Genomic DNA, 26,749 nt, shown 5'->3' with positions numbered 1-26,749 from the left:
GCAAAATGCTTGTGCAACATAAATGTAGCCATTTACCATTTAGCAGTTTTAATTTGCAACAGGAAATACGTATGATAGAAATGTAATGCTAGACCATTTGTGTTTTTTATCAACCTCTGGCCCACACTGGCCATCGGTGGCATTGTCAGTCCAGTGTTAAAAATGCTAAATCAAACATGTAAATCAGAGAAAACAACACAAGGCAGCTACGGTTCCTCTGCCTGCTTTTAACCGATTATATTATCTCTGTCATCACAGGCTGTATGTCACACACACATATATATCAATACAACGTTCAGTCAGTGCGGGTAGATCGAGTGGCCTCTACGTGGTGAAGAAATTGACGGCACAGTAGAGAGAGAGAATGGGAGAAAGAGAGAGAGAAAAAGCTTAATCATGCTATGGAAAGCAGAAGACGCTTCAGCACGATGGTAATATGTAAAGAAAGACCTGTATACTCTTTTCTGTCAGGTGGAAGTTCCTCCAGTCTCTTAAGTGGAGGCTGACACAGACCATGGTGTTGAAACAAAAAAGATTGCATTATTAAAGGCTGTAAATAAAAGCTTTGCTCTCATAGAGTCTGATCCCAAATTCTGCATCGCTGCCTCATTGGATCCCAGATATAAGGGGCATTGCTTTGACGAGGATGTTTAACAATGCACATGAGCCGCACTTTTTGCGCAGCTAATGAATGGGCCTGCTGCCAGAGCTGGAGATGAGACACACCTGATCACCCACAGAGCACGAGGGCACGAAGGAACCGAGCCCGGTTGGCTCTGCATGACACATTTGAGGAGATTCCAGAGGAAAACAACGTCAAGTCCAGAGAGACAGAAGTGCATGAGAATGGCTGAGCAGAATCCAGGCTGCTACAAGCAGAGCAGTCTGAAGAAAACACAGGGACCCACAGTCTGAAGACAATCACACCAAAATAAGTTGTCTGCTCTGTGACTTGGCAGCGAGACCATTTAGAGAGCGAGGTGATGGATCTCCATTGCTCATGCTTCAGTGTTGGAAAGCCCTGTCACAAGTGTACACATGTAGATAGGTTGCCGATGTCCTGACACAAAAATCTGATCTGATCACCTACAAATAACAGTGTGGACAATAGAGAAACAAATCTGACTTGCCTGCAGGTTGAACAAAGCCTAAAGGCTGATAAAAGTCAAGTCTCAGGTCTGAGGAAGTGTCATTGGCTTATTCTTGAAACCAAAGACACTTAGCTGTTTTTTTAACAATTTTGGATGTTTTTAAACTAAAGGTGAAAGATATATTATCCCAGTCCGCCCCTGATCACCACCACCCAATGAGAGAATCTTGTTAATGAATCTCATAATTGTATCTACAAAGTTGCAAAATGAGGACATTGAACATACTTACTTAGTGATTACTGACAACATATTTGACATGTCTTGCAAAATATAATATCTGCTCTTAGCAATGAAAGAATGATAACACTTTCTAATGGTTCTTTTTGGTTCATTATCTTGTTAAACACTGAAAAAGTCAACAATGACTTTGAGCAAGAGACACGACATGTTTAATTTAATAACATGCAACGACAACCAAGGTCTTTCCCTGGCCTTGACCAAAGTGCTTCTATCGCTGAAACCTACATGTGGGACTCAAACCTTCTGCTTTGTATGAACAACATCAACCCCAACTACCCCTCGACAAAACATTGCCAGGCAACATAATCCAGACAGCAAACACATTTCCCAACAAAACTTAACAGGCAAAACAATTTATAAGTGTGCGTATATGAAAGTAATTTGGAGGGTTTTTTTAATCACACACCTGCTGTGCACACATTTAGCACCACTCTCACAAAGATCTGACAAAAAAAGTCAACATGTCTAGCATTAGTAGGGCAAGCTGTATCTATCAGAAACCAGACTGACACAGTCTAACCCATATAGCCATCTGTTGGGTTAATTACTGTATCACAAAAATAGCTGTGCAGAATAACAGCTTTCAAATGTATCATTGATGGTGTTGTCCATTCAAAAGGTCTGCATTTAAAATTCTTGAAGGAAAAGTATGTAAGAACAATATGCACATTTCACCTTTTATAACGTCAGAAAAAGTTGTTCCTCTCCTTATTTTAAGGACAGTCACTTACCAGCGTTTGACATTCATTGCTTTTATATTGCTCTGTCACGGTGTACAATGCATTTCAGCCAACAGAAAACAACTAGCTAATTATAGCCCCCTGAGTGTTCTTTCAAATAACAGGGCTATAAAATGTCACTGTCAACTTATGCCCCCAGTGAAAAAATATTTCTATTGTTAGTTTCTTTTTTTTACACAACAATAAGAACTGTCAAAACATTGAAGAAGTTACACTGTGCAGCAGTGACATTCTTGAAATTATTTACTTGAGGTTCAGAGATTGTGTTGAATCCACAGCTTAGAAATATGCAAAAGCTGATTATGATAAGCTGGCACTCACAAAATAGATCAGTCACTTACAGCTTAGCAGCGGAGTTGGAGCCATTCTCCAAACAGTGCACACTTGAAGCTATCTTGTACCACAGCACTCTCATTTGAATCAAAACCACCATCTTTTACCATGTACATGAAAAGGCTTTGTCTGGCGCCATGCTTAGTAGAGCGTCTGGCTTGGTAGTGATCTGATGGTCGGGTTTGCTGCACTGATCTGTGAGGCTCCTTGTTATCGCAGTCAACAACCAGAGATGCTTCATTCTCTACTGCTTTAGTCTGCAGTCTGTTCCCTCTGTGGGGTAAACTAAAGTTCCTGTTTGTCTCTTTCTGCTATTGTAAATCAGGAAAAAAAAGAGACACAAGAGAAATGAGAGAGTGAGCAGGGGAGAAAGAGAGAGTAATTATGGTGAAATAATAAGGGCCAACTCGGGCTGATCCTCTCCTTGTTATCGCCCTGAGTTACAGCACTACCACCTTACCAAGACAGTAATGCCTGGACAATGCCACCAGGCAAAACACACACACACACACACACACACACACACACACACACTATAACACATCTAACAGTAGTCTCATATTATTTTATTGGAGGTCTCATTTATTGCCCCCAGACATCAGATGTCTTTTTGAACATAACTGCTGTTCAGTCAGCATCGCATGAATTGACTGCTCGTCCCATGCTGTCCAGCAGTTAGCGTCAGAGTTACTTGTGCTCAAATCTCAAATCTGCATTGTCTCATCATGTTTTAACATTTAAACAATGCTCACAACCACAGTGCTAATATATTGATTTAGCAGTTATAATGTTCACCATATTAGCATGTTAGCGTGCTGACATTCGCTAGTATGCATTAACCATGCAGTACAGCTGAAGATGTTTTGAATGTTATTGGTTTAGCTCGTATTTGGTCATAATGCAAAAGATAAGGGCTGGAACATTATGCCTATCTCCCAATTCAATAATATTCTTGGGCGCCGATTTGATAATTATTGTTAATCTTAAGTATTGCAATACCATGTTATGAATTATTGCGATTTAAATTTGCTTTTTTAACACTAATTCATGGAAGAGAGTTGAATCATACACTTCTAGAGACAATGTATCATGAGTCATTTTTTTCACGTCAGAAAGTCTGAGACTTATTTCAGCAATGTCATTGCTATACTGCATATAAAAGTGGTAAATAAAATGCTTTTTTAAGTTTCCTGCTACATTTAGCTGTTCCTGCTCATCAAGCTAGTGCTTTGAAAATAAGAAATAAATAAAACAGAAAACCCATTGGGACATTAGAGTTTTGACCCTTCGAGGTTGCTGCAGCTGATCAGTATGGAGGGTTGAAGCTGCAGAATAACAGACTGAGTTTGCTTCTAGAGCACATGGAATACCGTCTAGGCCTGCAAGTATGAGCTCAAGTCATTTTATGTTAAACATGTGAAGTAAAATGGATTGTTTGTTAAGATAATATTGTTGTGGTTGCGTTGCTAATGGGTGGCTGTGGCTCAGGGGTAGAGCCAGCATCTTGTTATCGGCGGGTCGCTGGTTCGCATGTCAAAGTACTGTACCCCAAACTGCTACTGATGTGCTGGTCGGCACCTTGCATGGCAGCCACCGCTGTCAGTGTATGAATGTACGTATGAATTACTGTAAGTCGCTATGGACAAAAGCGTCTGCTAAATGCCCTAAATGCTAAATGTCCATTAGCATTCCATTTATGGTAAATTCCATGTATGTGTTAGAAAAAAGTAAGCACTAGTTATATAAAATAGATCCAGAAATCAAGAAATTCATTCAGAGATCTTTAAAAAAAAAGCTATCACAAATCTTATGAGAATCATTTTTTCCTCACCCCTACAAAGTATTGGAAAAATTAATTTGACAAAAAGTCAGGGAGTTATTACAAGTCAGCTTGAGTGGGATTTGACTGTCTGTAGAAGATTGTATGGCAATCAAGCCAGTAGCTGTTGAGACATTTGCCTTAAAAGCACAAGTCAACCTGAGGGTATCACCAAAGTCATTAGGATTCATACATTGAGAGGCATGACTGTCTTTACAAAATGTTGCCCCAATCCATCTACTAGAGATTGATATTCAAAGTGAAAGTGAAAATTTCATCCTGTTAGTTGTACAACAGAAAAGGTCAGGATCACCAAGTCATGAGAATTCATCCCCTTGAGACCATCGATGTCTGAACAAAATATCAGGCCAATACATGCGAAAGTTATTGAGATATGTTCAGTCTGGTCCAAATGGTTTGGCTGACGGACCTCCACTGCCATCTGCAAGCAATCAGAGGGCAGCAGCCACCGGTGCATGCAGTACACTTAGTTGTGGCCAGATGTCCTAATGCAAGTGAAGCACAGGTGGATTTGCAGCTGCATCACAATAGCAGAAATCAGCATTGCTCCAGATGCTGTGGCTCCACTGCCAGAGCCAGGCCATGCTAAATTGCTGTGTGTAATTTTTAATTAGTATACATTTGCAATCATTACAGTTGCTGCTTTTTAACTGCATGCAGCATTAGATTACAGCAGTGTAATCCACCCACCTGACAGACGGAGGAGAATGTAAAAATTCTACATACAACATCCCTGTTTTTTGGTTTTTCTTCCAGTTTTATTTAATTTGGGTGTTTTGTGGTCATAATACTTAGCCTTGACAAAACACGGCAAACAAGAAAGAACCTTGGGCTTATTAGATCTTAACAAGGTTTTCTGAGCATCTTTTCTCTGCCATAATTGCAATGTGTATTTCCCCTGACAGGTTGCAGCACTTTTGTTTATAATCACCAGCGTTCATCAGGATGCAAAAAAGTAAGAGACACTGGTCTCATCTCTGTCACTCACTCACAGTCAAACTCAAACTAGACTAGACAAAACCAACAAAATGAGGCCCTCACTATCACTTGTAGTACTACATGAAGAGTTGCGAGGCAAGAAACTGCACTTCTCACATGTGTGACAGGAATAGCATGCATCTTACAGGATCCTTGATTTAGGTACTGCATCTTTCCATGTGCACGATTTAAGCGTTTGAACCTGTCAGTGTGACTCAGAGTTGCCGTAAAGCAGGTAGGAGGGAAGAAACAGGCAAACAATATTCACATTAGTCTAATTCATTAATTAATGCATTATATCAGTGAGGTAGAGAGCCCATAAGCCAAGATATACTGTTCAAGGTTTTTCAAAGTAAGTCACATGCATACATAACACTGACAGTGGCGGTAAACATCCTGCTGTCTCCACGCAAGCTGGAAATGTTTAGGCCTACAGGCTTGGTCTTTGAAGTTGCCTGTTTCAAGGTTACACCTGCTTAAATATGAATTCATTTAAATTCCTATTTCAAAACCCATCATTGCACTCCTCACCCTATTTTATGTGGAAATATAAATGAAAATGTATCGGCGCATCTACGTGATCGCCTGAAGCCTAGCTTGACAAGGTTAACCATAGCAACAGATCTGAAGGGAGTGACTGAGGTTTATTTCGAGCACCATAACAAACTTCAATCAGCCTGTGTTTGTTTGTTTGTGGCAGGGCAAAGCGTTTCATCAAAGAGGGCCGGTGCCGGGATGGGTGCCAGCAGATGATGGTGAGATACTCCGGCAGAAGGGAGGCACACAGAATCATTGCTGTAGTCTATTAAAAACATTGAATGCTCAACTAGCTGAAGAGTTACTGTACAGCCCTGCATAAGATCATCATTAGAGGGCCTGATACTAAGAGATAATATTCAGTGCAACAGGCAAATAAGACAACTGATTACATAGTCAGTCCTTCATCTGCACTTCCAGGCAGCCAGCCCGATGAACTAGTCGACTTCTGCTGGCTGACTTTATCATTCAATTAATATATAAACCAACCAGCCAGACAACCATTTGGCTATTGAGAGATGACAAATGACAAATAGATCACAGGATAACATGTGGTGTTGTTTGCTACAGTGGTAAAAAATAATAATTTTCAACTCAGTGCCAGAATAAATTCTAGAGGTCAAACGTCACTCCATATCCTTTCAAACACATGATTGCAATTGACCGACCATCTGGCACTACAGGAGCAACAGAGGAAGCTCTGAGTCAGAGAGAGAGTGTCAGTGCACTCTGAGATGACTCCTAAATTCACTGAAGCTACAAATTTTGTTTGATTCTTCCACATGCTGACCACTGCTGACCCCCCTTACCTGATGTACGTACACCATATGTAAAATTCTGAGTTTAAGGGTAGTTTTACACGATAAGTCATGCATCATTCATGCTCACATGTCCCAGTGTGCACACTTAAAAAACCTTGAGGCACTCCCCAGAAAGTCCAGGAGATCTCAGGACTGTCCTGCTGTGAAAGTGCTCGAGGGCTGCCTGTGGACTCGAGCCTCTTATGCACACTATCCTCAAGTCTGCAAATGCTGCAGCCTTTGCTTGAGGGATTTACCAACATTTTATTGTGTTTTGATGTTAACACTGGAAAGGCATGGATAAATAAATAAACAATGCACCAAACTCTTTCAAGAACACATTTATTAGTACATACAGTTACAACAGTTGCAGCAACTACAGTGCCTGGTTCCTTGTTCTATTAAGACTCCTGATTATGATGATTTGTCAGTTGATATGATCAAACTTAAAAAGTACATAAAGTATAAGACACACGGAAGTGCTTATAACTAAATATTATTATAACTATTATTTTCACAGGGCAAATTGGGTTATTTCAATTTGCTTGGATTCAGTGCTTAGGGCTTATGCTCACAGTTGAAACTGACACTCTCACAGTTGATATCTACGGTAGCCACACCTTAAAGCGTGATTCAAGCTTCCTGGCAGAACTTGTCGAATGGTTATCTGCTTAACCTGTTGTTTATACTGTTTTATCTCAATTTGACTCCTTTTCCATTTTTATTTTTATCTTCATTTTGGGTTTCAATGTCAAGATTTTTTGAGCCATCATCAGCTCCACTTTTTTGCATTAGAGGACAGACCCCCAGTGAAGTATTCTGGAGTGGGTGGACAATGGGACTAGCAGAGACTTCCCAATATGCCCCTTGCCCAGAAGTATTACGCCTAGAGGTATGGTGTCCCAATTCTTGGACGGAGGATGCCATGTTGGAAAATGTGCGGTCGTAACGTAACGTAACTCATGACATATGAAGGCCTGGAAGGATTATCCCATTTCAAAAGGGGGAGATTTCAATCACTACCCCTTGTAACTCTGTTCTGCAGGGCAAAGGGTTCACTCGAAAACGAAGGGTAGGGGAAAAACCTAACTAGCTAGCTAACTAACGCTACATTGTTATTGCTGATTTCTGTATGACAGTCCCGCATTTTCATGTATTTAATGTTCTATTTTCCTCTTTGATGGCGTACAACGCCCAAAATTTAACTAAAGTCCAGCACCAAAGTTGCTGCACTTGGTACCGCTCCTCTAATATTAGTGCAGACTGGCAGGGAAGGCGCACAGGTTGCTAATGTTAGCCTATAAAGCACTGCAAGTGGTCAGGCAATTAAGCTGTGTTGTCTTTATTGTATGGCTGAATTGAAAGTATGAAGCTGTGAACGAATTACATGTGTTCATGCTTTTGTATCTCCATCAGATAAATGACACATAGCATTGTGATAATACCAGGGTAGCGCAAGAGAAATCACCATAGCGGAGGATAGCAGACTGGAAATGTCCAATCGCCTCTGTTTACGTAAACGCCATTGACACCTACTGATGAAGTATGAGGGTCTTGAGGGGTTGTGTCATTTCATAGAGGGAGATTTTAACAACTACCCTTTGGGGGAACTCAAAAACAAGGGATAGGGGTAAAAGCTGCAAATTAATTTGAGTGTTTAGACTAGGAGTATGAGTCTCTAAACAAAAGCTGTGATTTGCATGTTCTGTGAGTCTGCCTGTGCATCTGTAAGGATGAATGCACACGATTAGATAAGACGCCAGATGGCCCCGTGATTAGACACGCATATATTTGCTCTGACTTCATGCCTTTCCAATAATACATACTCCCTAAGCAGCCAAAGCGTACCAGTGCACCTGTAGCACATACTGTAATGAAAGTCTATGACCGTCTGCAAAGGTCTATTCTGGCCAGAGCAGAGGAGGGAATACTTGCCAATCCATTTAACAGTCAAGCAGAAAAAAAAAAAGGTGAAAACTTCCTGCCCACTGCAGTAACACCCAAACCTGTCAATCAAACGACTATGTGTTTCGGACACACACATAGGAATACAAAAATCCATAAGCAAACATAATTTCACACACAAGCTGACATCCAGCAAATGCACAGGCACCCAGCAAGGCATTCAAGCATTCAGGCAGATCGATAGGCTTTCAGGGAGCCAGTAACACCCAGGTTGAACTCCTGAGGCTCTAACCGAGTTACTCAGCACTTTCCCTGGCCACTCAAGAGGAGCCATGCTGGGCTCAGGGCCAAAAGCCAAACACATGAAAGTAGCATACGGGTGAGAAGAAAACTTTTGAAACAAAGTAATTCTGTCACTTTTATGACAGCAGTCATTATTATTTCCTTACTGAGTGAGTTCACAGTTCAGTTGAGATGTCTGGTTGAAGGTCTTGGTAAGGTATGGCCTCTGTTGGTGAAGTCTAAGGTGCCCCGTCAAAGATTTGGGAATATGAAAGATCACCATTTCTATACCACTTATTCTCAAGTCAGTGTATGTTCAGATGTTGTTCTGTTCCATTGATTGATATTACTGTTATCCCCTTGTTAAATGTCATACCCACACCTTTCATAATATTTCAGACTTTGATTTGTTGAGCGAAACCGGAGAAATGGTCTCACGGATGAAGAAATCTAAATGAAACGATCAGTGAAATCCTGAAGCTCCATGTCTTCCAAATGTGTTTTATTTCATTAGAGGGTTGAGAATTACTTTCAAAAGTATAACCATATTTCACTGCAAATAACACTATTTCTTAGGAGGAAGAGAGAGAATAGACAGAAGTGGAGATGGAAGTAGGAATAGAGATCGGGGAAATTTTAGCTTGTTGAGGAAATCATTTTTTGATAGGTTATTCCTTCTGGGTGGGATCCTGATTTTTTTTTTCTTTATACCAGAATATGACGCACAAACATGGCTAAGGAAAAACGGAATGACTGAATCTGTCATGACAGGCTGGAACAGTGACAAGAAAATGAATGCCTCAACATATTAGTTTAACTGATTGTTGTTACTTAAAATGTGGTTTCATGTCACGGAAAATCATTATAATGATTTCACATCTTGATGTAATTGCAGATACATATTGCAAAGAAAGGAAAAAAAAAATGGTAAAACCAGCGTTTAAATCCAAGCCATACCATTTTCACCCCAGTGGTCTCAAACAAGGACAAGACAGACATACTCTTCTATGGCTCTACTCACCCCTTATAGCACCAGCAGACCCCTTAGATCCTCCCACTGTGGCATGTTGGCTGTGCCCCGTTAAAAGAAAAAAAAGGCCAGGGACATGGCTTTCTCTGTAGCAGCTCCTCAGCTCTGGAATAAACTACCAGAGGCCATTAGACAGGCTGATGCTTTTAAGGTGTACCTCAAGCCCCACTTTTATTCTCTGGGTTGTAGTATATAATCTGTTTTTATTTTAATCAGATTCAGGTTTTAAATTATGGGTGAAAGTGTTTTGTTTTGATCTTGCTGTATTTCTTTTACTATACACCTATGTTTTAATTCTTGCCTGGTTAAACCTGCTTCCATTTCAAACTTGCCTCACTATGCAGAAATGTGTCTTTATGCCTGTCTGTATATACATATGTCTGTCTCTATGAAACACTTTGGTGCAAAACCTGCCTGCTTTTAAAGTGCGATATAAATAAAAGAAACTTGAATCTTATGTATGTCGATACAAAGACTGACGCTGGTTGAACAAGTACATTCATGTACAGCTAAAGATAACTTACAAAGGATAAACACAGAATATCAACAAAATGTGTTACCCCTGTACTGGTACACGCACAAATATACAAGATAAAAAAATGTCAAAAGGATTTCACGTCAAGTCTTCTGCCTTTACCCTTTGAATTACATTATTAAGCAGTTAATTTTGGTAAATTTGACCCAAAGATAGAGCATGAAAATGTCAAGCAAACTAAAATGCAGTTCCTACTGTGAATGACATCTGTATTCTCTTTGAAACTGGAGAACTCAGGGATTGGCTCACAGCACATGTTTGTGGACTTATCATGAAGGAACAGGTATTCCAAAATAACACAAAACGGCTGCCTATGTGTCATCACTAAAACTGAACTTTCCCCTGTAATTAGAGTAATACTTTTTGCAGTGCATGGAAATAAAATGCACAAAGTATGCATGTAGAGGGGGCTATAAAATAATGAGGCACAGATACTCGTGTGACTTGTGTTGTAAAAATGAAAGAAAGAAGTTTGTCGCTCGTTTGATGGCTGTCCTCTGCAGAGGTACTGACAAAACCTGTTTATAGTCTTTAAACAAAACTCAAAATGGAGTTAACAACTGCATGCAACAAAATACACGTGCGTAGTTTTAGATGCAGCACTTGCATTCCTATAGACACATGTAAAGATAGAGCTACAGCAATTTTAGTGCTGTCACTCCCAACTCCTCAAATACAGTAACTTGCTTATGTAACATAACTTAAACACCATTCACTCTTGACTTTTGGTCGTAAACAGGGCGCGAACCCCAGCCAGTGTCAAACATATGGCCACTGACTAGACTCCTGTATATACAGGACTCAAAATTGACCCAAATGTCAGAATAAACGTTGGGAATGTCTGCAAAGTACATGGACATCTTGGAAACTTTACATTTGATATGTTTAAACTTTATATTTTTTACATTGTAACTTTACATTTTTATGTTCTTTTTTTCAATTGTATATTTTGACAATGCCTGGCTTATGGTCTGGTTAGGTTTAGGCACAGAAACTACTTGTTTGGGTATGGGAAAAGATTGTGTTTTAGCTTACCTGGTTTTGTCACCGCAATCGCAGCTGCAAACTGTCTCGTCAAAAATGTCTGGGTTTGTTGCTACTGTCACAGCTAGAAAGTGTTCGGATGTTTTGTTAAGCACTTTTAAATATTGAAACACTATCCCAAACAGTGGTTTCTCTATCAAAATATACAGCAGTTTGCGTACAGTTTGAGCTCAGAAGGGTAAAAAAATACAGTTGTTAGGTACACTTTTTGTTTTAAGTTCAGTAGCCTAATTTTTAGCAAACCAAATTGCACAATGTCAAAGAGGTAAAAGTAAGGAGACATTAGAAACGACTTTAACAAGTAGCACTGTAGTGTAGGTCACCATCCTATTTGCACCATCAAATCCAACACATAAGACACAAGGATCTTAATATGTGTGCAAATCTTTTCTAACTAGCTAGCTAATCAGTCCATTTGATATATTGTATTCTGATTTAACAGTATATGCTGATCAAATATATTATATAATGAACCATAACACATTCCGTGCACATGTTGTCAGCTGTTGTTTTGCTTTAGTTTATAGTGTACTGTACAAAATACGTCCTGGGTTAAAATTTAGTTATAGATTGTCACCAGATCACGAGCAGAAGTTTCAACTGTAGGTGCAAAGGGTTCACATTTATTTGTTAAAATGTCTTTATGCAAGCTATGATTTTAACAATTTTTTTAACAAATGTCAACAAAATCAACCTTTATAAAAAATGGTAAAGACATGTCCCTAGCGTCCCCAGTGTTCATGACACCTATGGTTTTGTGCTTACAAATGTTGAAGGACTGTCCTGAACAGTGGTCTCTCGCTTGGCAGCCTCCTCACCCAGCTTCCAGACTACCAGCATCCCATTGGCCTATCCCAGCTCATATACATGTAATCTGAACATTATATGGCACATAATGTAGAAGTGTCGATATGATAACCGAGCGTATCCATGGTTTTCAGAAACATAACATGTCAAACTTTTAATCTGGTCACTGGGCTGTTCCAAAAATTAAGCAAGCAGTAAGCAATGGATAAAACAAATGCTGAACAGTCAATTGAAACAGACACTTAAGAGCACTTGTAATGTTTTCACCATCTTATGCAAATGGTTGTACAGTAAGTTTGTCGGAAACGGTTCTGTGCTGTTGAGGGAACTCTCCAATCATCTGAGTGGTAATTAATATTCAGATGGGAGAACTAATTCTGCTCATGAGAAATGCATGAATATTAATTGGTTAAATATTATTAGTTAAATCAGATCCATCAAAAGCTTCAAGACACAAGGCGGAGGAGGAGGTTGGATTCATCAGAACATCAGCAGAGTGATAGGAGAGCCTCTGATTATTTCAGGCAATCACTTTCTTGCAGAATCAAGATGTGTCAATGTCTGGTCAGAATGATGTAATATTAATCTTGACAGTTCATATCTGCTTGCCAAAACCTGCTCCCTAAAGTCCTTCAAAGCTGCAATTAAAAACATCATGTTACTAATTGATGAACACCCTCTTAGTGAACAGCCTGTATTGAATTAAACATCATTTTTCATTCCAGGAGTGGTGTGAATGATGTTTGTTAGGCCTAAACGCACGTGTACTGCAGTTTGCATCTGAAATGTAAATTTGTGATCTCCTTTAGGCTTGTGAGAAGGAAAGAGAAACTGGGAGAGACAGAGAGCAGACACAGATGAAACAACAAGAGAGAAAGAGAGATAGTGCATCAAATGATTGCCAATTGCACCATGATTGCAGATGGGGTCTTGGCACTACTGTCCCTGTGCCCCTGATGCCCTGTGATTGCAGCCTCTACAGGCAGCCTCTCAGGGATGGTGATGATGCCAGTTTGTGAGCCAGTGGACCAAGATCCCGGCCCACAGCCAGCAGCAGATGTCCTGACAGAAAGGTGAGACATCCATCTGAATGTCATACAATATGAAAATTAATACTGTAAGTATAATCAAATAAAATACCTTTAAGCATCAATAAAGTAGTTTAACGAGTCAGCCTGCCGGCACGTAATTGACGTGAGTGGATGTCGTGCCTTGATATTTCTGTCAGCACACCTTTGTATTCCTGACAAGAAAATTTGATAATAACAAATACAAACAAAGGATCAAATGACTGTGTCTCTGAAAGGTGTTGAACCCACAGTGAATTAACGCTAATTATTACTTGACACTTCCCCTCAGCTCTACAGAGCATCAGACAGCATCAGTGTCTTTCAAGCTCATTCTTTTTGTTTTCTTGTTTTGAGTCCCTCTTACCGTCTGTCTTGCAAATCCCAAAGCTATAATTTAATTCACACACACCTAATGGTGCATGTTTTAACCAAAACATCAGAATGAAAGGGTTTTTCTTTATGGTTTTTTTTGTGGTTTTTTTTTTTTTAAATTCAGTGTTAAATTGCTTATTCAAATGTTAAGCTCACACTTACTCTTCTACTATTCCTCACCAATACTTTTCCCTGGCATTCTGAATTAGCCCATAACTGCAGTAACTACAATTTTGGTCAAAACTGAGTTACAACCAAAATTGAACTCTTAAATGTCTGTTTTATCTTAGGACAAAAAAGTTCAGTTTTGCTCTATCTTAGTGATCTTTAAACTGCAGTTACTACAAAATCCAAAACCAAGACAGACCACACTAAGCACTCTCTTTTTTCTGAGCCTTGGTGACAGCTATTGTGATCTGTGTCAGCTGTCTATTAGGATATACATACATAGATCTTACAATGACACTAAATATATCAGGCCATCTTAGCTTAATCTGTTCTTATTCCTGGAAATTTATATTATCAATGTAAGCGGTGGAAGCTCTGTAAGTGCTTCTTGCATTAATCTATAGGAGTTTCAACACACTGATTTTTTTTTTTGAAACATGTTTTTCTAAAGAAATATCCAGGTGCCTGGCGAAAAAATGCCATTTTGTGAGCTCAAAATACCTCTGCCTCAGAGTTATTTCCTTATTTCCTCCAACACTACATAAACTTGCATAATTTTAATGCTTAGGGCTTTAAATCCCGTTAAAATTATATCTTCACAGATTTGAAATCTCATTGGCTATATGACGCGTCAATCATCCGGAGGCTGGCGTGTAGAAGAGAGAATGGGTCACTTGTCTACATAATCACTCATTGGCTGTTGATGGCTCTAGGGTGGGTATATATGCTCTTATCTGCTTGAATGAGCTGTTAATCAAAACAGCTGCCATCTCAGGCTCTCCGGTGTAGAGGGATAATGGCGTCTCCTGTGAAACAAGTCTTTTTTATAGATCAAAGCATCAAAAAGCATCCATGATCGCAGTTTTTTGCCATTTTGTCATCATTTAATCATGGAATACTGTGTTTTGGACTAAATATGTTACTGAAATTAATCTAGTGGACATTTGGGATTCACTTGAATTTTTCTGTAAACAATGCGACAATGATATACAGATAGAATGTAATAAGAAATCAAATTAGATTTAGATTTTAGTTGATGTAGTTACTGCACTTTGCCACTGCACTGCTTATATATATTTTTCAGGAAACACAAAGACAGAGGAACAGCATCTGCATTTTTAGGGTTATCGGTCAAATAATTGGTCATGATCTTTAAGACATAAAAATTACCAAAAGGATACATACACCGATCAGCCACAACATTAAAACCACTGACAGGTGATGTGAATAACACTGATCATCTCATCACAATGCGATGTTCTGCTGGGAAACCTTGGGTGCTGGCATTCATGTGAGTGCCACTTGACACGCACCACCCGTCCAAACACTGGTGTGGACCAAGTACACCCTCATCACAACAACACTACCCAATGGCAGTGGCCCCCCACCAGGACAATGTGCCCTGACACACCGCAAACACTGCTCAGGAACAGCTCGAGGAACACAATGTGTTCAAGGTGTTGACCGGGCCTCCAAATTCCCCAGATTGCAATCTGATCGAGCATCTGTGACACTGCGGTGGCATCAGTGATCCTTTATGCAGTGGTCTGCTGGGGAGGTAGCAGCACAGACAGGGACAGGGAGAGACTGAACAAACTGGTTAGGAGGGCCAGCTCTATCCTGGACTGTCCACTGGACTCCATAGAGGTGGTGGTTGAGAGGAGGATGTTAGCCAAGCTGACCCCTGCACCAGACTATGGAAGCCTTGAGCAGCTCTTTCAGCAGCAGACTCTTTCACCCACTGTGTAAGAAGGAGCGCTACCGCAGATCATTTATCCCCACAGCCATCAAACTGTTTAACTCAAGCACTACATGAAAGGTCACTTTCCACTCACTTGTTTGCTTTTCGTAAATATATTATTGTTTTTTGTAAATATCCTGTGTTTTTCTATTTATTTTCTATTTAACTTTATGCATATTTTCTGATTCTTTTTACTGTACTGTTGCATCTTGAGCTGTTGTAACAAGTGAATTTCCCCCATTGTGGGATAAATAAAACCAATCTTAAATCTCTTAATCTGTAAGACGTGCTGGAGCAGGTCTGATCCATGGAGGCCCCACCCCCCAACATACAGGACCCAGAGGATCCACTATAAAACGCCCTGGTGCCAGACACCACAGGACACCCTCAGAGGGTCCAGAAGTCTATGTCTTGACAGGTCAGAGCTGTTTTGGCTGCACAAGGGGAACTTTCACAATATTAGGCAGGTGGTCATAATGTTATGCCTGATCGGTGTATTTAAAAAGAGCATAACCCAGTTCTACCTACAAAACATTTGGCTAGACACTTTTCAACCATATTTCTCAGTTTCATAATAGCGTAGTTACTGGGTGAGCCTTTGTAGGGAAGTACAGATGTTACTAAATAACTCAAAAATTCATCTAAAAATATCTATGTAAATCATGTACCAAAAAGGCCATACACTGCCAACTTTTAAAGTAATTGTTTGTTTTTCTAGTCATAGATTCCCATGGCATTTTCTGATGCGAATGGCCGTGAAAGGATTTGCTGCCACTTCAGATTCATGTTCCACTCTCTCTTTTTTCCTCTCCTCGACTATTTACTCTCAGCCATCTGCAACATCATTCCCTCCCCCTTACAACCCAGTCCTCCTAACTACCATCTACCAGCAGCCTCCAGACACATACTGACCCAAATAAAGTTCATGGTGAGTTCACCAGGGACAACTTATATGCAAGGGTCAGATTCACAAACATACAGTGTTGTATGTAGAAACCCCCGACTTCACACTCACATGCCAGTACACACACACATGCACACACATGCATACCCATACAAGTAATGGCCTTTTCCTGTAATTATAGTCATTTGTCAAAAGCACACCTTGATTAATGGTCAAATTAAAAATACACCGGAAAAGAAGCTGCAGGTCCTGGTGACTCCAGCTACAGAGGGTGATAAATTACACCCACCATTACAGGCATGAGAGTGGCATGATCAGGATATGCACCCTTCCGTGCAGACAGAGGCAAAGGAGGACATCAATCCATGCATCCACAGTCTATACATGACAGAGTCACTGTAGCAGGTCAGAACTTGGGGTTGGCATTGAGTGGGGTTTTGGTGGGTTGAGGTGAGTGCAGGTAGTGCAGGTTATATTGCCAAAATTAGTAAGTAGGTCAACAGTGTGCGGGACACAGCTGTTCTTAACTCACATAAAGCTAGACTGTTTGCTTTGTCTCCATGAAGGGAATCTCCTTCATAATTGATGTTTTACTTACTTATGTAAATGCCACAAGATAAAAATGGCTATGGGCCTGAAACACAGGGACATTTTACTGAGCAACACCAATAAACAGTTGGGTAATATATGCTTAATGGTAAATATAATTCTGTTTGTCCAAAGTAACGGTGGTGAAATGAAGTACTAAATGAATATGACAAGGGTTAAAGCGAAGCGCAGGTTGATCAATGTAATGACGCATTTAGTGGGCTGACTAGAGAAGAAAAAGCAAGTGTCTGTGAGAGCAACGTACACTCTGAATGAAGTGTAACTGACGATGAAAGCAACCTTTAAATCAGCAAATAAATCATAAAACTCATTTTTCATAAGCTGAATGATGGACTATTTGTGTGTGTGTGGGCGCGCGTGTGTGTGTGTGTGTGTGTGTGTGTGTGTTATTGTGCACAGAGCAGGAAGGACAGCAAACTTTATCACCTAAACTTAGACAGCAGAGCAGAGTTGGAGAGAAGCACAGAAGAAACAGATGAGAGAGCTGTTCCATTTGTCCAATTTATCTAAAACTACTTGGCTATATCAGAATTCAAGTACTTTTAAATTGCCTGGATGATAAAGTCGGAGGGAGCGCAAGCAAGAGACAAGAGTTATGCCATCTAGGAGCTCAATGCAGTTAATATGCCCCGGGCCTTGTGCCAGCCATGAGAGCTCCGAGTCCACAGGCTGCTGCCCAACATGAAGTGGAAGTCTTAATGATAGCAATGCCAAGCCCGGAGAGGACCTTCTTCTTCAGGTGTATTTTTTATAAGTCAAATCCTAAGGAATGCTTAATTAAAGAATGTAAGTGATGTTATAGAAAATGCTTAAAGGCAACCATGTTTTTAGAAGTAATCATGTTTGGTGGTGGGATTGTAGAAAAGCCTCCCAGAGCCATGGTCTTGCTCTGCAGGATACAGATAAGGTGGCTCTCTCATTTCTTCTCCACATTTTACTGGCTGTCAGCGTGGTATGCCCCATAGCGTCCCAGTACACCATAAAATCAAAAACTGCATTTCTATCTTAGGTTTGCATAAATTAACAGTACATAATGTCTTCTTAAGATGGCCTCTTGCAAAAAACGGCATGTTAGTAATAATGGTACTTCATATTATCAGTAACAGAACAAAGTCATGGATTACTAATATTATGAGGTCCCATTATTTCTGACAGCCTGCCAGGTTGGTGACTGAAAACCGCATCAACTTTACTGCCACCTGTGAGAAGGCAGCAGCGAGGCAAAAAAGAAGCTGCTTGCAAAACTGAGGTGAGCTATAACACCATCTCAAAATCAATACACCTCATTGCTGTATTTCTCCGTGTCGTGGCAGAACCCACTGAGAGAAAGAGAGGATAAAGGTAACTTTTCAGAACTGAGAACCCTTAATAATCCTTCAGTAAATGTCATTCACTGCCTGTCCTGCCTAATGTATATAAACCCTGTGGAGAAAATATGATGCTTAGTATCAAAAAATATAAAGGTGAAGCCCACATTCGATCAATATAAAAGGTGCTATATCTAAGAAATGGTCAGCAGTTGAATTCATACTCCACACTCCAAACAAACTGGGAGCAGCATATCACCAGAAAGTTTAAGTGTCTACACTATCTCAACAAATGCGCCGTCTCTCCCAGAGGTCTTTATAAGCTATTACTACTGCTTTTATTTGAATCACTTCTTTTCATTCCCTCAACATGGACTGAGGGTAGGACACTGGACACACTTCAAAACTTTCTTCACATTCTGATAATTGTATTTATTTTTTCAATGTTTTAAACTAAAAGTCTTACATTTACCTCCTTTAAGACACAGGTCTTTCAGAGAGCGTTTCTTTCCTGTGCATCTGAAGAATTTATTCATGACAGTGCTAAAGGATTAATCTATTTACACACAGTTCAACTGAAGTCCATCTTTCATTTTGTTCATTATTCAGCAGAAATAGCATTCCTCACCGTTGGGTCAAACATTTCTTACACATTAACTCAAATCCTTGGTAAAGAGCAATTTCTAGACTTTTCTTTAAGCCTTTCATACTTTGAAATTCATTTCTGCCTTGTACAGAATAGTTTCCAAATTGAGCTGTAGGCAATGTGAGGTTAATCGTGTAACAATGTAATCTGGTTGTGCAGATGTAAAGATTTTTAGTTGAGGTGTCCCTCATGATTGGTCGGTACATCCAGATATTTGGCTGGAAGTGATTTTACATGACAAACAGTTTCAGTGTGTGCATGAGAGCAGTTTAATTGATTCAGATGACAGCGTTCACAGGACACAGTCAAATTATATAATCTATCAGGGTTAGAGACGGAGCACATTTTCTATGAAGGCATGTATTTTACACATGCTGCCTGTGGATGAAAACATATCTGAGCATGGATCTAAACATGTCTACTTTTTGAAATAATGAGTCCTCTGAGGCCATAACTGCCATTGTTGACCTTTCCTTTTCCATGCACATTTCTATTCTCACAGGCATCAATTTAAAATGTAAGAAATGACAAGCTGGGTAAGAGAAGACGTAAAAAACACAAGACTAGAAGACTACAGAGCAAAACCAACTGAAAGAAAATGTGCAATAGTAGTGATGCAGTGACAAACAGAACAGGAGTAGTACCAAGAAATGTAAGAGACGGATGCATGCTGTATGTGTGTGCGTCTGTTTCACGGATATGGCCATTAGCCGAGATGGATGTCCTTGAACCCGGGTCTGCGCCAACAGGTATCTCTTGCTAACAGACCGCCCCTCTACTGGTAATTACACAGAGAGGTCTACAGCAGGTGGCACAGGGCTGAGCAGAATTTACATAAATCTGCATGTGTCACTGGGCCTGGCTGCAGCCTCTGGCACTCTGTATGAACCACACTCACACTCAGCAGACAATTTGTTCAACTCTAACAAAATGGACTGTGGAAAGGCGAGAAAGTGTCAATGCTTTCCCTGAAATCCATACATAAATGGTGAGTGTACTGAATTATTTGTGCCAACAGATGGCTTTCCCTTTCACTTTTCTTTGAAAGCGCACACACACACACACACACACACACACACACACACACACTGCTGCAGCTTCACATTAAAAGCATTTTTGAAACAAGAGCTGACTTTTATTTTGAAATAGGCTAGTAACAGGAAATGCAGTGTTCAGTGACTTAAGCACCGCTGTTGTCATCAAAAATGAGTCTGCAGAGCAAAACAGCGGCCATTTTCTGCATTTGTTGACAGCGGATTTGCAGAGCTGCAGATGACAGACTGCACATCTACATCTGCTCAGTGAGGTAACCATCTCCTTTTTACTAATTACATTATAAGGTTTTCTATTAGCATTGGCTTTTAATCAGAAATACTGCCAAACTGGTGCTTTTGCTTTTCGCTGTGACAAGATATCCTCTGCCATCATCTTGTCGGTCAACTCTCTGTACTCTGGTCATGTGATAAGTGAAATGTCTCTCCTGCTACTGTGTGCTGCGACTCTGCTGCTGGCGCTGCAGAGCAGATGAGTTTGTAATTTTAACATCCCCCTTCCAGTAAAGTATTGATTAAAAAGCAAACAGCAGTGGGGGTGGGGGCAAGTAATGTAGTCGGCGTGTGCCCGACCACTGTGTGACACCGGCAACACCAACTATCACGGCAAGCCTATCTGACATGTGACACTGTGATATTTCACTTTGACCACTGTTTGATGCAAATTTTGAAGTTGAAAGTTCATTTTCTTCCTCATTTTTTCTTCCTCATTTTCTTCCTTTATAGTTTTCTTTCATATGCTGTTTTTCATCATGGTCTCATTGTTTTGAGCATGCTGTTCAGCTTACCTGCTGAGCCACTGTGTTTGTGCAAGTGCGCTGAATCTTTACGAGACACCTAAAATGATCACAACCAAGGCATTTCTTCTGTGCAGCTATAACTCAACACAATACACAGCATGCATGCAAGCCTGCATCTGTGTGTGACTCACATCCTTTGCTTTTTAAAAATCCCCTATAAGCACACACATGCATATTTATGTTTGCAATCTACAGTATATGCATGTGTGTAAGTGCATGTGTGTGAGCAGTGGGACCCCCCACAGTGAGAGGTGTTTCTGCTGACAGGAGCATATTCAAGGTAATAGAAGCAGTCTGTCGTCCCAGAGCAGAGCACTAAAGCAGAACTGAGTTCTGTCTCCTACTACACGCACCACTGAACCTCCAGATGACAAAATGCCTCACTGGCTGACCGAATCAAACACAATAAAGCCCAAAAAGGAGAAAAAGAAGATTGAAGGAGAAAATGCTCAGATTTGTCATATTTTGTCGTCTAGGTAGGAAAGCACATAGTTCCAGTTAGGAAAGCTGTCAGTCAGTTGAGTGCCACTTACAAGAAAAGGTTTGTATAAGAACCCCTCTACAAGCTCCAGTCATAAAAGAGGAAAATGTGTTACTCCTGTGTATTTAGATACAGCACATTATGTGCATGTCACTGAAGCAGGTAATGAAATCTACCAAAGTAGCCTCATAATGTGGAGAGCAACACAGTGTGATGATGAAATAAATAAAGAAGTGGCTGAATAATGAGAGGGGATGGAAAACAAGTTCCACAATAAATGACAGGCTGCATGAACAAACTATAAATTATTCCCATTTTAATTTACATATTTCCCTTGCATTTCATCACACTGTACAAATAAACCAACAAGTCCGTGCAAAAGCAAATGAATTATTGATTGAATGAATTAGTGAAAACTTCTTCAGGTTTGAAGTAAAAACTACCATTAGCTTACTGCACCTTGTCGATCTCTGTGAAGTGACGTGCCGGCAGCCATAACTCACAACTCCAGAGAAGCAGACTGCTAGCCAGCAGACATTATTGCTGATGTCTGTGGAGACAGAGTGGGGCTGTGCAGGTAGGCATTGCCAGAGGGCCCCAAAGGGGCAGACTGGACCGATAAGTTGTGGCAGCAATATGGAGTTGAGAATTGAGAGTCTGTAGGAAATCTCACTGGCCACTGCAGTAACAAAAGGGTGATGAGGCTGCCTCCCGACTGGCTCAGAGATTGAACTCAGTCTCCATGAGAACAACCACTCCATAGTGAACCCAGTAACCTTCCTCTCAACTCCCTCTCAAAGCTTTCATGTTTTGATTATAAATGTGCAGAGGTCACATTTCTACATAAAAGGGAAATACGACTCAGAGTTCTCCAGAAGGCCAAGTCGACTCAAGCATTGTAACTGGTGCACTGAGACTGAACAGCTCCAGCAAAACAGTTGCAAGGCACAGACACATGCATGTGATCACAAAGTATAAGCACAGTTAACTGAGCAGCCCAAAGCTGTGTTCAGGGGGGAGGAACAAAAGAAGAAAAAAGAAAACAGGCTTTTGTGAATATCATGCAATCAAGGAGAATAATTCATTTGCAGACAAATTATGTTGTTGTTGTTGTTGTTGTTTTGGTTCTATCTTTTGATTGTAACAAGAATCAGATGAATTCTAATGAATGTGAAGAAGAAAACCACCTACACACACACATGCACATCTTACTTATGTCACTTTTGGGTAACTAGACTTCCTTCATTCCTTCCTTCCTCATCTCCTGGGGCCTTAACATTACCATAATAATAATGACTACTTGCCTAACCCTAATCCTAACTTAACCACTGACCCACAAATCAGCATTTTCCAGATTGGGTTAGGTTTACAGGCTTTGTCCCGAATTGCACCAGTTGTCCCCAATTAACTGGTCTTCAGTCCTATAAAATGGCATAAGTCAGAACACACACACACACACACACACACACACACACACACACACACACACACACACACACACACACACACACCTTGACCTGGAGGGAGCCTGGCTTTGCTCTGCTCAGCTGCCCTGGATATGCTGCTCTTCAAACCCACAAGAGCCTTACAGGCAGACTGAGTTTTTTTTTTTTTTTTTTTTTTTTTTAATGTGCTTTCACTCCCTCATGCAAACTTGACAGTGTTGAGTAACAGGATTTAAGAGAGAGAGGGGAAACAGCAGAGCCAACTTCAAAGCAAAGTAGAAAAAGTTTGATTTTAAATATTAATATTAAATATTAAGTTTGTTCTATCCATTTGTACTGACCTTGAATAAGCGCCTGGCCTTTCTGGAAAGGTCCACTGTAGGCCACCTGGTAGTGTTTGACCTGGAAGCCAGGTACACAGCCCTCATGGCCTCCATCCTCTTGGCCACCCACACGGGCAACCTGCAACACACAGAACAAAAGGACATGTCAGGATAATAAACATACACACGGTTTCTGTGGAGATAAACCTGACAGGCACAGGCAGCAGGGCAGAATAATTAAATAAATATGTTTCCCCTTTACAGACCTAATCCTTGTTAATCCTGAATAAACAACATAAGGTTGGAGCAGATACATAAATATGCAGTGACAAAGAAAATCAATATTTTAAGTAGCAAAAACTTTCTCCTCTTTTAAAAGAGTACACCACCATTAAACATTAAACAGCTCTTTTACAACACTGTCAGACTCACATTAAACATTTTTTTATAACAAAATTGATACACTTGAGCTAGAGATGTTTGTGGAGTTTAGGTGTGTGACGCTAGCAGCTAATGTAGCCTCAAGCAGATAGCGTCGAGCAAAGATTAGAAGCGGATTAAATTATTAATCAATTAATTAGAAACTCAATTGACATCACATAAAGGCAATTTATCAGATTTTGAATTGCCCATTTTGGAGCAACAAAAGCTTTATACAACTGTATGAGGCAAGAATGAGCTTGCTGATTTTCTCATTTTTCCTTATGTTATTTAAATATACATTTTGTACTATAACTTTGGATTTGAAGTTTAAATATTGATCTAATAGTCATTGATGAGTAAGTTTAATCGATGTTGGCTATTTGTTAATCTTCTCTGTCTATAACAGGCTATTTCATTTAAGTTTAATACTCTCTGTACTGTAGCTTTAAGAGGCAGCAGCCTCGCACTCTGGCTCAAGAGGGGTCGTTGACCAGACTAGCAGTGGAGACACACGGTTTTCTTACCATCCTGTATTGTTTGTATTACGAGAAGGCCAATTTTATGGATAATTGAGTGACACTTGTGGAATAAAGGTTTTTCTTTTTTCTTTTTTTTCAACATTACCTGGACGTGGAGTGAATTATTAAGAACAACAGCGCCTGGACACGTGTAAGCCATGAATACCAGCTAGTCAACATTTGCCGCTACAACAACTTTACATCGCATTTTAAAAGATCTGCAGTAGTATTGACCAAGACCTGTAAACAGACTTTGATGTGAAAATTTCCCTTTAAATCAAGTAACTCATTTCATTTTTCCTTATTTCGGGCTAAATTTGGTGATACTATTGGATACTTGTACCCACCAGAACAGTTTGTTTTATTTTATTTTTATTTTTTTGAACTGACTTTATTCTAGGTTTGACATGTATTCAAACTGTTTCTCTTTTTTCTTTCCTCCTAACAGTGTCAGGGAAGGTAGAAATGTAATACAGCTGTGTTTTTCTTGAAGATTTCAAATTAAAACAGACCTGTAACTCACTAAAATTGCCTTCCTTGACTTTTCATTGACCCAGTTTCTTTGCAAAATCACATTTATTCAATGAAAGTTTGAAAAAAAAAAGGCACTTAAGAAAAACACGCTTCTTTTAAAGGGTGGGTGTTCCCATAGAAACAGACTTCTCACATAGAGACCACACAGTCTAAGAAAGAGCAGATACACTGCCAAGCATAATAACAATTTCTGCGATATGTAGCTGTGTGATGCATTAATTTATAGATACGTGCCTCATGCTGTTATTACAAGTTGTTCTTTTTTATTCATGATTTTACAAATGCAGCTCAGTTTCTTTTTTTAAAAACTCTAGTCTCACATTCAAGTTCAGGAGAATTATGACAAACTACCTCACATTATGAATGTGCAGGCTCACTAATGGCCAAACTGGCAAAGAGAGCCAGGACGACTGCTTGCACCACTATAAATACTGGGACAGAACCCATGTTTAAAAAAAGAAACACACAACACAATATACAGAATATTACTTGGGGCAGGATTTGTGAAAAATGAAGAATGAGCCCACCCACGTATCTCTCCATTGCCTTGAACAGGCTGTGTGCTGCATAATGTACTGCAATTCAGGCCCGAATTTCCTGCGCAGTCTTGCGGACGTGACGTCAGATGACGCTGAATGCGCGTCCTTGGATATGGGAAGAAGACAAGCGCGGTGGACCCAAACTAGTGTTTGGGTAGTAATGGATTCTGCTACGGCCAGCAAACGACCCACCACCACACAAAGTCCACTAAAAAGTCATACTAAGAAGATAACAAAGGTTTTATCAGCGGCATGTCGTGAGTCGAAACGAAATTACGACCAAAGCCGGGCTGGCACCGGAATACACATCGGATACGCGTTCGACTCATGGAGGCAGCTTCAACTTGAATTGGGGCTGAAAACAGATGCTGACATGGCTCATTTCCTAGTAACCAGGTAAGAAAACATTACAGGTCATGTTTAGAGCTTGATTTGAAAATCATATGAGATCACCGAGGACTCGGAGTGACCTAACGTGCAAAGTAGCGTTAGCTGCAAACATGTAACTTAGTCCACCGCTGTGTAACACTGAGTAGTTACAGACTGCGCATTTTCCACGGTCCTTTAGTCTGAAACCGAATAGTTAGAAATATGTCCCTTTATATATGGGACCGAAAGCCCAACCTGTTATCTGGGAGGTGACGTTAGCAGCCGGATGTAGCCACAGGCTAAAGGTTTGTTTGTGTCTGTGTAGTAACATTAGCCGCTTACACACAGCAATCCCGTATCAGAGACGATATTTTTGTCCCCCAATATGCCGTCTTTGCTTTCGCCTGTGCCTTTCAGACTGTCAGATGTATACACACACACATATGTATATGTACAGTATCTCACAAAAGTGAGTACACCCCTCACATTTTTGTAAATATTTTATTATATCTTTTCATGGGACAACACCGAAGAAATGACACTTTGCTACAATGTAAAGTAGTCAGTGTACAGCTTGTATAACAGTGTAAATTTACTGTCCCCTCAAAATAACTCAACACACAGCCATTAATGTCTGAACCGCTGGCAACAAAAGTGAGTACACCCCTAAGTGAAAATGTCCCACTTTGTGCCCAAAGTGTCAATATTTTGTGTGGCCACCATTATTTTCCAGCACTGCCTTAACCCTCTTGGGCATGGAGTTCACCAGAGCTTCACAGGTTGCCACAGACATTCTCTTCCACTCCTCCACGACGATATCACAGAGCTGGTGGATGTTAGAGACCTTGCGCTCCTTCACCTTCCGTTTGAGGATGCCCCACAGATGCTCAATAGGGTTTAGGTCTGGAGACATGCTTGGCCAGTCCATCACCTTTACCCTCAGCTTCTTTAACAAGGCAGTGGTCGTCTTGGAGGTGTGTTTGGGGTCGTTATCATGTTGGAATACTGCCCTGCGGCCCAGTTTCCGAAGGGAGGGGATCATGCTCTGCTTCAGTATGTCACAGTACATGTTGGCATTCATGGTTCCCTCAATGAACTGTAGCTCTCCAGTGCCGGCAGCACTCATGCAGCCCCAGACCATGACACTCCCACCACCATGCTTGACTGTAGGCAAGACACACTTGTCTCTGTACTCCTCACCTGGTTGCCGCCACACACGTGTGACA

At 40.4% G+C, this 26,749-nt stretch overlaps 1 protein-coding gene across 1 annotated transcript in view; it reads right to left on the bottom strand.

Annotated features, from left to right (window-relative positions):
* The window catches only part of cdh13 (cadherin 13, H-cadherin (heart)), a 383,964-nt gene that overhangs the window by 257,544 nt on the left and 99,671 nt on the right, over nucleotides 1-26,749 (bottom strand). Inside the window, exon 3 of the mRNA XM_073472809.1 lies at nucleotides 23,159-23,279. Coding sequence (XP_073328910.1) covers nucleotides 23,159-23,279 — 121 coding nt within the window. The remainder of the gene's footprint in view (nucleotides 1-23,158; nucleotides 23,280-26,749) is intronic.

Source organism: Pagrus major, chromosome 8, assembly GCF_040436345.1.
Source record: "Pagrus major chromosome 8, Pma_NU_1.0".
NCBI lineage: Eukaryota > Metazoa > Chordata > Actinopteri > Spariformes > Sparidae > Pagrus > Pagrus major.
This window is presented reverse-complemented; position numbering and strand designations above follow the sequence as displayed.